Source organism: Drosophila suzukii, chromosome 2L (assembly GCF_043229965.1).
Source record: "Drosophila suzukii chromosome 2L, CBGP_Dsuzu_IsoJpt1.0, whole genome shotgun sequence".
In the NCBI taxonomy this organism is placed as follows: Eukaryota; Metazoa; Arthropoda; class Insecta; order Diptera; family Drosophilidae; genus Drosophila; species Drosophila suzukii.
The window spans coordinates 10,693,701-10,704,598 of record NC_092080.1 but is presented as its reverse complement, the minus strand read 5'-3'; the positions used below and the strand labels follow the sequence as shown (position 1 = coordinate 10,704,598).

The window sequence follows — 10,898 nt, the reverse complement described above, 5'->3', positions numbered from 1 at the left end:
TATATTTCTATTTTAATGGTATGTTCTTAAATTTAAAATAATAGATATATAAACTTCGTTTAACGACCATTTTTGTTTGTACAGTACTTATATGACTTTTATTTATACAATTCTGATCCCCTCTTCCTCTGTTTAAACGAGCATTACCTAATTGTCTTTCCACTTTTCCCAAAAAAAAGGAAACCAAGCGAAACTTCAATCCGCATTTTAATTATTTTCCATTTAAATAAAGCCCACACACTCGCACACCCACTGCCATTTACATACACCCACATGTGCTCCATTCCATTTGCCTGTTTACGTCGTAAAAACTTCTTTTCTCTTTTCGGCTTTTTCGTCAGCGGCTTTGCTTTTGGCCATTTTCTTTTAGTTCCTACCAGTTTTACACTCTTTTGAAACAAAAGTGACACAAATACACCCACACCCATGTTTCAATAAATTTAGCCCTTCCTTAATACCCTTTAATGGGGGATTTTATGCATGTCAAACGGACGTAAAAGATATAGTTAAGAGATCTTTTCATTATCTGTGATTCGGAATAAAATATAACTTTAGTTTCGGAAGTTTTATAATTTTGGGAAAAATAATATATACCTAAATATATTGGGGAACTTATGAAGATACCACTCTTACTCAGTAACAGGCACTTGCTTTTTCTTTTCAGTTGTCGTTTTGCAAATAAGTTTGCCAAGTTTGGCTTTCAAACTGCTACCAATGCCAAAACATTCAAAAATACAACTTAAGGGTAGAGACACTGCGAAGGAAGACTGTCCTCACACTGCATTTAAGGTAATGAGCACATACAAAATGCAATTAAAAGCTTGTTGCCAAAAATGCAATTTTGCGTATCTTTTTCTTTGCTCCCTGCTGAAAACACATAATAGCATACGTACATAATTGTGTATGTATATTTTTAAGCTCGGACTTGGCAGTTTGGGCACAGCATGCAAAGCATTAATGCATTTTATGGGCCCCAACCGACAGCGAATGCTTTTAACGATGCGACGGTAAAAGTAAGGAAAAACTGAAAAACAAACCGTGAAAACGGCTAAAGTTAATTTTTTTAAAGATCATTTGGTTGCATATTAAAAACTTGTCAGGAAGGATATTTTTCCGAATTTAATGGTACCAAATATTTATTCTTAGGTTAATGGATTATTTCATTTATAATCAATTTTATAAGAAAATTTAAAGTTTAGTTTAAATTTGTAAGGACTTTTTCACAGGCTGGGATAAAACTCAGTCCGGCCAGGGTCCTGTACAGTTAAATTTGTAGAAAAGTATTGGGACGAAACTGGACGGGGAGTTTCCGCGGGGATTTGTGGGGAAAGGAGGCCAAAGTATCCGCGTTGCACCGAGTAAGCAGCTCTAGCGCAACACGGCACCCGAAAGGTATAGTGGAGGGCGGGGCTGCTCCCGGCGAAAATACTAACGAAACGAGCGGCGTAGCCGATCCCTGAGAAAGTACCAACAAAACTGGACGGCGTGGCCGTCCCCCCTGGTTGTGCGACTCACAAGCTACTGGGGTAGGGGGTAGGGATCCGAGGGGAGGATGGCCGGAGGTGACCCTTCCCTGTGCTCCCTGTGGTCGATCGAATGGTCGTTTGCACTGAGTAATCGTCTCTGGCGCAACACGATTCCCGACCGACACAGATCACTGCACGTGGGTTCCCGAAAAATGCACAAATTCACACGGACACATACTTCTTCATTCTCTCTTGTCTTTATTACTCGCTAGTTTTACAAGATATTTTCCTAGTCCCTTACTCGCACTCAGTCTGATCTCTATTGTCTGTCCCACTTAATCCTTGGATCCGGCGTGCCGATGCTCGTGCCGCTGTACCACTCCGGGTTGAAGTCCGCTCCTAGGTCTCGTCGCCTTTTCTGCCATTCGGGAATGAGATCGAGCTTCCGCCCTTGCGGCCGCATGTAAGCTCGGTTTGCCGGGTTTTTCCGTTTCCCAACACAGTTTCTTATCGATCCCCCGCCTATCGCTATCGGCACTATCAGCTGTTGGCCCTCGGTTGACCAACACTGGGTGGTTTTCCAGCCCTGGTGCGCGCGATATTTAAATCTGATAAGCTTAGCTCCTAGTTTGAACTTAAATATATTGCCTTCGTGGCGTAACGACTTATGGCTAACTTATGCCTATAATTTTTAATTTAAGTTATTAAAAGAAAATTTTTCTATCTACAACATTGTTTTTGATTCCTTACTGCTAGAATTATACCTAAAAAATAAATTATCTGCTTACTTTTCTTTATATTAAACATACAGCGATATTATTTTATGTTAAGTGATATTTATAATTATTATTTAAGAGAATTTTTCTTCCTAGAAATAATTTTCAGTTCAATATTGCAAAAACTATATCTGAAGAATAAATATACCCATAATGTAAAATTGATTGCTTTACCCTTGTGATCATATTTACATATAAAATGTCCTCAGACGAGCTAAACAACACTACGATTTCACTTGCTTTCAAGCCTTAGCAAACATGCAAAACGAATACGTTTCAAATGTCTTATATTTTCTTTGTAAGTCACCGATTCCATTATGCAATGTGTAATGTATTGTAAGTAAAAAGTCTATTATATTGCTTTCCTATTCTATCTTTTCAGTTTTTGCATCTCATGCAGTTCATTGGCCCTGCTGATTTCCATTCTATTTTCATTTTCCTTTTTACGAACCCTAACTCCCCTTGTTACGGCTCACTTATTTCATTTGCCTTGATACCTTGTGGTATTCGAATTGTTTGCACAATTTATTTCAACTTCGGTTCGGGTGAGGAAGTGAAGTTGGAAACGAGAGACTCGGTATGACAAACATTTTTGTGCCGATTTGCTAGTCTAGTTTTGTGGGTCAAGTGGGGCATGCATGTGCATACACATCTGTATGCAAATGTCACCCACTCTGTGTTTGAATGAATAAAACCACCAACTGCAATTACGAGCAGATCAAAGTGTTTCCATCAGATTACAGTTGTGGCAATATGTGCGAAGCGGCAAATGTTGACTGCTGATCAAGTAGGTAAATCTTTGGTTTATTTAAATCGGGTAATAGGTAAACTGTTTGATTTTTTAATTTTAATCTTAATATCATAGTAAAAAAGCTATAATACTCTACAGGAATCAAGCATTGGGAATTGTAAAAAAACTAAAAAAAATATTTATGGGCAGCACTGCAACATGATGCCAATACCATAAAAAGTCAATAAAGATTTTCCGCATTTTTTGCGTAACTATAGGTAGGTATTAAATGGTTGGTTTGTGTTTATGATATAATACAATGCCAAGGATCATGGTGAAAACCCTACTGATGACGAAATCTCTGATGATTATAGGACAGTTACTGATCCCAATAGGTTAATTAAGCGCACCATTCATTGTTTTCGTAACCCTTTCCCCCGAAATTCACCTGGCATAGAATTTTACCTGGTTGCCTGTGCTCACGTCATCGTTGCCGTGCAGCTGCCAACCTTTCTTAGACCGCAAAAACTCATTACGACCCCCCTTGGCCCACCTCCATGCCTTTGTGTGCTCCCTTTTACTTGCTGTCTCTGTTGCTCGGTGCGTTTTTGCTATTTCGCAATTAAAACTTTCATTAAAGTAATTAAAATTGCAACAAAATAAACAAAAATACAATCGAAATCTGCAAGGTCTGGCGAGCGGAGGGGATTTTGGGTTTGGGATTCGGGGTTTGGGGGCTTGGGGAAGAAGATGGCAGCGGGATTTGACAGACACACACAGAAATGCAGTTAAAAACGGTCCATTTCCATGGCGGGCTAAAAAGTGGGTGGCTGAAACAAAGACAAAAGTGTGACAAATATAAACAGGGGTATAAATAAAATGGTTAAGTGCTGGATGGCTGGCTGGCAAGGGGGATATAATAAAATGTGGTAATTGTAAATAAGTGGAAAATGAGTGCCGGGTTTTCAGGGGGCGGGGCTGAGGGCTGTGGGCTGTGTGTCTATTGCATTTGGCGGGATAACATTTTAAATTCAAATTAAACGACCGGCAAAGCCACAAAAGGATTGACATGAAGTTAGTGCCACCAGCCAACCCAGTAACAACAAAAAGGGGAAAAGGCGACAACTTGACTAAGGGCAACCACAGCTCCAGTTGGCAGCTGTCGTTGTTGCACCAGCATTTTCCCATCCATTGTTTTATTTGAGCTTGACATTTGCATGGCAAATACGAAAAATGGTGAGTGAATGGGGGCCAAGTTCGAGTTACAAATAAATTGTTCTACGTTTCGTAGTATTCAATTAATTTCCAAATAATTTGCAAATAAGCAGACAAGCGTACAACAAAAAATAAATAACAACAATGGTTTTCGTTTCCAAAAGAGCCATCATTGTTTGGATGGTTTTTCTCTGAGGGTGCATTTTGCCAAATTAGTTTTCTCTCTTGATACTTGATGCATATAAATTGGAAAATCAGGCGATTAAATCTGAAATGTTGGGCTTTTAAAATCGCATGACGTTGAATTGAGGTCACAATTTAAACGTTTAAACTGCTAATGGGCATAAACGAAATATTTCGGTTAACAATTTTAGAGACAAAGAAAAAATTGAAGAATGGAACTAAAGGATGCTTTGTGATTTCTGAAAATGCCCAGAAAGTGGCAAACTTTAATAACTCAATTGTAAATGTGTATTTTAATACTTCTTGATTCGTGTCAGTTCACATATCTTTCTTCCATTCATATTCATATTTTCATCTTGCAGTATGGGAAATTCGATGCCGTGTCTCGGGGACGGAAATAAAAGATTTTACACTCCCTTGGGACTTTCCGCACATTCCTCGGCAGGCAAACAACTTAGCCGGGAAAACGTTTAAAGGCAACTTGACACGCCGGCAAATAAAATCTAAACTTCTTTAAGAAAACCCTCCTCTTTTTCCCCGCACCAATTCGCCGAGGGGTCGATGAAGCTAAAAACGAATACGAAAAGCAGTAAAAAAAAAATGATAAACGCTTCAACTGATGACACATTCAGTTTCACACACGAACGACTTTCAATTTACATTTGATGTTTTATGTTTCGCAGCATTTACCAAACGAAAAACGAAGAAAAACCGAATGAACCAAGAGGGGGTGGCGTTGGAGATGGGTTCGAAGCCCAAAGAAAAAGAATCACTCATACGCACCCACGCACATGAGGATTGGCGCCCGACGTTTGACGCCGCATGGCAAAGCGCTTAGAAAAGAAATAGCACATAGCACACAAAAAACACTGAATACTGGGGCCCAGACCCAGACCAAGTAGAACTTACCAAAAGGCAGCAGTTCGAAGGAGTGGCGGCGGTAGAATCCTGCAGACGACAACGGTGCCAAAGAGACGACCGGCGGATGGGCAGGAGGAGTTGGGTAAATAAACGAAAATATTTTGTACTTCAAATGGAAAGCGAAAAGCTAAAAAAAACTAGACTGCCTGAGAACTTAAATGCCCTACACTAACAATTAGTTTATATAAAGAAAAAACTTTTTCTTTGAATATTTACTATCATTTATATGACTATTATTATATGATATGATCCATATATAACCTGTCATTAAACATTTAAATTTTTAAAATTTTATTTATATTATTATGAAATTATTACTATAATCGCTTAAAGATTTTGAAGTATCTAACATTTAACAGCAAAATATAATTATATAGGTTGAGTAATACCAAAAATATATAAAAATATTAATTTACATTACTTTAAAATCGAAATAAGAGATTTTAAAGTATTCAAATCTCACATATCAATATAATACATTTTCAAAGGATGGGTAATACCAAAAATGTATAAAAACATTAATTTACATTACTGTTATAATCGAACTAAAAGATTTAAAAGTATTCAAATCTAACACATCACAACATAACAACATTTTAAAAATGGAGAATATCAAAATATATTTAAAAAAAATGTTACTGCAATAACTTTTATTATTATAATCAAACTTAAAGATTTTAAAGTACTCAAATCTAACATAGAGTATTACCAATTCTCGTAGAGAGCAAAATTCATTGGAGTAATGCGAGGTGGGTAAAAATATTGCAGAACATCATTTTCAACAAGATCAAAAATGGTTTGATTTGTTCAGCAAAGCAGTCAAATCAGACTGACTTTTGACTTTGCCAAAGGTGTGCTTCTTTTTTTGGAGCTCTAAAATAATGAAATACATTTTTTTAAAGCCTTTGTTCCATGATATCTTTTTGAAACTTTGGTACTATTTATATCTCAACATCTAAGTCGAAAACAAAGTCCACTTCACATTCTTGGAAATCCAATAATATTAATTTCCTTACCCGCAAAGCGGGATGAGTTTCCCAAAAAGAAACTTCAGCCAACTTGTAATAAGCAGCACTCAAGGACATTTCCTACATATTGACAACTTCGTAGTGTAAACTTTTCAATGGTCACTTGTGAGCGTTTCCCCGAAAACCGATGCTTGACAAGTTGGCTCTTTTGAGATCGGCCACAAAGGCACTTCAGATGGAGGCGCACACAAAATAGAAGAGCCGCACTCAGCATGCGGTCAGCAAAAAACAAGAAAGTAAAACAAAAGCACCCAGAAAGCAGTTTGAGCAGAAATTGCCCATAACGAACACTTGACCAGGGACAAAATGTGAGATGCCAGAGTTCAGGCGAATTTCACATCATCTTTTGTATACCTTTTTCCATATCCCCGTATCCATGTATCCATGTATCCGTGGGAAACAAATTTAAAGCGCTCGAAAGGCAAAAACACCATGCACTTAAAGACCCCACATTTGTCTCAATGAAGGCCGTGTCACATAAGTAACGTTAAGTTCTCTTTTTACCTAATTTATACAGTTTACTCTGGGCGGTTGTCCGAGGTCCGATGTCCGAGGTCCGAAGTCCCGAGGTCTCTGCGGTCCCCCATTTATGTCCGGATTCAGGGAGTGGAAGCCATATAATTGCGCTTATCTCTTGGCGCACACTCAAGTGGCCCGGCTCAATATGTTTTTGGAGTGAAATGAAGTGCCCATCGTGTCCACTTGGACCAAAAAAAAGAAGAGAGAAAATGGAGCGGGGCGGCCAAGAGGCAGTGGCATCGGAATCCCAGCAGAAATTTTTGTATTTGATTTAAAAGGAAATACCTTTTTAGTTGAAGCCCCTCTTGTTTACCCTGCTGTTTTTCTTTTCTTGGTGTTTCCTTTTTTTTCCCTTGTGGTGACATTTTTATACGCTGTGTGGTAAGGTTTGTGAGGGGGGGTTAAGTTTTTGGCATGCTACCAATGAGATTATCTTAAGTGGGGTGTTGGGTTTTCTGGGTTCTGGGAAAGGTGGAGAACCTCAATTGCAGTCTCCAGGCTGAGTTTCCTTTTTTGCCCCTACATAGAAATAAGCTGCGCAATAGTTTTCAACTGTCTGGGAGGTCTGTGGTTTTTTCTTTCTTCGACAGCGGGTTGTTAGGTAAATCGATGTAAATGGCTTTTTAAAGAAGTTGAATGAATAAATTATGGGCCCAAATAGAAGGCCAAACAGCAGAAGATTCATTGTCAATATAAAGAGTAGGGACTTTTAGGGTTAGGGCCAGTTAAAATAAATATCTATAGAATTATCTATTAGATTAAATAAAGGTTTATTCTATATTTTAAGTCTCTAAATATTTTATCGGTTGTGAATCCTCGGCTTCAGAAAATCTGCAGCAAAAACAATTGCCGTTAACCAAAATTCAATCCATTTGGTAATCGATTTAATACTCCATTTAAGCAAATTTAAACCTTCCTTCATTTTGCTATCCATTCTCGCCCAGGTCGCCCTATTCACGCTGTGAGTGCATCTTTTGAAAGCCTCAAGTGTGAACACACATTATAATAAACGCCTCAATTGTTGTGCAGTCATCTGTGTAATTTATGTTTAGCTAATGTTCAGGGATCGATGAGCTTGTCAGCTTTTGTGAATCACAACGCCCGCAGACGCACACGAGGTCCTGTATCCTATATAACCTATATCCTGTCCCGCACACACATGCCCTTACATTAACCCCCCGAAAAAGCGAAGGAAGCTGGAAAATAACGTTAAGGCTGCTTCGTTGAGTCTAATAGACTTTCGTGTCTGCCTCGACATCGCCGTTGCCCCAGTTTAGAGCGGGTCCTGTGCAAAATCCTTTCGGCATCTTTTCACCCATCTCCTACATTTTGCTGGTGTTATTATCCGTTTTTTCTTTTTTTTTAGACATGTTTCAATGATTTCTTATTTTTGCCAGAGGGGCGAATCTGTTGCGCTGCTGTTTTGTCGTTAGAGAAATTCAATTTTTTTTTATTTGTCGCTCCAATGTTAAATCATTGATGTGTGAAATTTGTGAGCTTCGCCAGGAGGAGAGCAACATCAACAACAACTTGACTTTGATCGATTTTTAAGGCAGTTTCTCTAGCCCACTTTGATTTTATTTCTGCCTTTCTGGTTGGTTTTAAATTTCTCCACATCAAGTGGGCCCTGAGAAGGAATTCCCTGGGCTCGTGCTCCCCTTTCCGAAGTCAGTCCATTCCAGTCTAGTCACTTGTTTCGTAAACAGCTCGTACGCCTTCACCAGTACATAAACCAAAAGTCCGAAAAAATTCCGTGTTTTAAATAAAATTGGAAATATTTTCTTACGCGAATCTTTTGGACAGAACCGAACTGTGAGTTGTGCTTACTTTAATGGGATTTATTTTTATTTTTATAAATTTTCCGTGTAGTTAACCCACTCAAAAAATGTGTTGCCAAGGAGCCTGTGGATCTGTATCCTACGCCTTGGCCTACGGACCCGTAGGCCCCGCTTTGCCGGCCATGAACTACAACAACTGCTGTTGCGGCCCCAATCCGCCCTGTGGTCCCTGGACTTGTCCTCCAAACAGGTGCTGTTGCGCCGGCGAGTGGGGATGCTTCGGACCCTTCTACTGAAGACCCCGGGGATCGGTCGAGTCCAGCAAACACAACGCAGAAGGATGTGGAATTTTTTTGTTCTTTTGGTTTGAGCCTTGCTACCTTATATACAAAGGTTAAAGCAAATCAATAAATTAGTGTACTCAAAAAGTTAGCAAGGAGATGTAATATTCGGGTTTATAATTTGGAAAGAGGTGCTACAGACCTTATTCTGGGAAAAAAAGAAACCAGGGAGCGAAATTGATCATTTATAAATCAAATCAAATCAAATCGCAACAAATGCATAAAATAAGAATTAAAAAAAAAATTTAGTATATAAAAAATTGGAAATCTTCTTTGGTCCCTGATAGAAATTGCTTGTTGCAAATTTTTAAACAAGCTACCAAAGGCTATGTAGGAAATATTCTATCCCACCCGAGTAAAAGTTGACCAGTGATTCCTATTCGCAAAAGGTGTATAAATTGGCATATTGGAAAATGAAATTCAAAATATTTTTTGGACACTGCTAGAAATGATAGCAAATGTAAAAAAATTGTCTAGCCTTGCGGGCTATTACTACCAAAGACTGCGGAAGATATCTATCACACCCATGCTCGGATTCACCGGGGAACATGTAAAATGTATTTTATTCAAAAGTTTAGCTCAACGCATTTTGTTCATGTCCCCAACTAAATTATGGATCCGCCAATGATCCCTCCCAAGTAAAACTTTATCTTTATCTTGACCAGTTTATATTTTATTCAGTCCATCTTTCCAATTTTTTTTTGTGTCCTGCTGCTTTTAACGTCACTTATCGAATGGGATATAATCTCGAATTGCAAATTAGCACTTATGATTTAACTATTCCCTTATTACTTCATCTCCTTTTTTTTCCGACTACCATCCTGCGTACACAGTTGGGCATCGAGCGGAGACAGGATGTGTGGTACGTAGCAGTTGTTGGTGTTCTTCTTGCGGCTCGTATCAAGGACATAACACTTATCGCAGGGACCGCAGGGTGTGGGTATAAAGTCTCGGCCGGTGAAACGCACGGTGGACAGAGGTGGATTGTTGCAGGCCAGATCGTAGGAGGCACAGGCCCAGCCACCGCACATGGTTAGGATATGACAGGAGGAACTATGGGGTATAGTATTATAATTAAAACTAAAGTGGAAACTAAGTACTAGGTATTCCTTTAAGCTGTTGCAATAATAATAATACCAGCTATTAACGAAATATATTTAATTTTAATGTAAATGTTATATGCATGGAGACCATTGGTAATTTGGAAGGGCTATCGTTAATAGAAGGAGTAAGGAGTGAAAATACTTTTCTAAAATAAAATAAAAACTTACCCCGCTGGAAATGTTAGGTGTTAGATGTTGTTCCGACAACGATTGGACAAGGACTGAATGGTTTATGTTTCTTGGCTGACAGGCTGAATTTTTCAGGGCCTACTTTGGGAAAGTAGAACCCCTCCACTCGATTCTGTGACCACTCCAGCCCGGAGGAGTTGACCTAGCAGCCGCAGCAGCCGCCGCAGCAGCCGTAGACGGAGCAGTCATCACCTGGACCGCAGGGCGTGGGTGCGAAACAGCGCCCTGTGAATCGCAGGGTTGACAGGCGCGGATTGCAACAGGCGAGGTTATAGGAACAACAGGCCCAGCCACCACACATCTTGACTTGCTTTGGGTTTTCAAATTTGTACTCCCCTTTGTCTATTTTTTTCCGATTTTTTTTGGGTAAGTAATTGCCGATGGAGCGGACACAAAATCGAGTGTTTGGTACCGAAGTGGGAAACGAACTGAAGTTGACTGGCTGAACGGGGGACCAAAGGCGATTTTTCGCTCTGGCAGCTGTTGACAATCTCATCAAAGCCACCCTCGGGGCTTCCTACGCTTCGAAAATCTGGCCTAAAAAGGAAGCTGGCTAAATCGAAATCGGAAAATGGGTGGTACCATGGAATGCAAGTGGGAAATAACTGAACTTAACTAAGAGTACCTTAAAGATGAATATTTTTGGAAG

General features: G+C 39.3%; 3 protein-coding genes across 3 annotated transcripts; 1 reads left to right on the top strand and 2 right to left on the bottom strand.

Moving 5' to 3' along the window:
• Nucleotides 1-8,494: 8,494 nt before the first annotated feature.
• Nucleotides 8,495-9,048, top strand: LOC108021239 (uncharacterized). Its single transcript, XM_017089849.4, has 2 exons — nucleotides 8,495-8,650; nucleotides 8,708-9,048. Exon 2 carries the CDS (start codon nucleotides 8,724-8,726, stop codon nucleotides 8,910-8,912), a length of 189 nt encoding a protein of 62 aa, XP_016945338.1. The 5' UTR covers nucleotides 8,495-8,650; nucleotides 8,708-8,723; the 3' UTR covers nucleotides 8,913-9,048.
• Nucleotides 9,049-9,613: 565 nt separating this feature from the next.
• On the bottom strand, nucleotides 9,614-10,367 carry LOC108021238 (uncharacterized). The gene is made up of 2 exons (XM_017089847.3): nucleotides 10,229-10,367; nucleotides 9,614-10,010 (listed from the first exon to the last, which is right to left on the bottom strand). The coding sequence occupies exon 2, from the start codon at nucleotides 9,986-9,988 to the stop codon at nucleotides 9,746-9,748; it is 243 nt and encodes an 80-aa protein (XP_016945336.2). The 5' UTR covers nucleotides 9,989-10,010; nucleotides 10,229-10,367; the 3' UTR covers nucleotides 9,614-9,745.
• Nucleotides 10,368-10,384: 17 nt separating this feature from the next.
• LOC108021240 (uncharacterized) lies at nucleotides 10,385-10,681 on the bottom strand. Its single transcript, XM_017089850.4, has one exon. The coding sequence runs from the start codon at nucleotides 10,548-10,550 to the stop codon at nucleotides 10,392-10,394; it is 159 nt and encodes a 52-aa protein (XP_016945339.1). The 5' UTR covers nucleotides 10,551-10,681; the 3' UTR covers nucleotides 10,385-10,391.
• Between the last annotated feature and the right edge of the window lie 217 nt (nucleotides 10,682-10,898).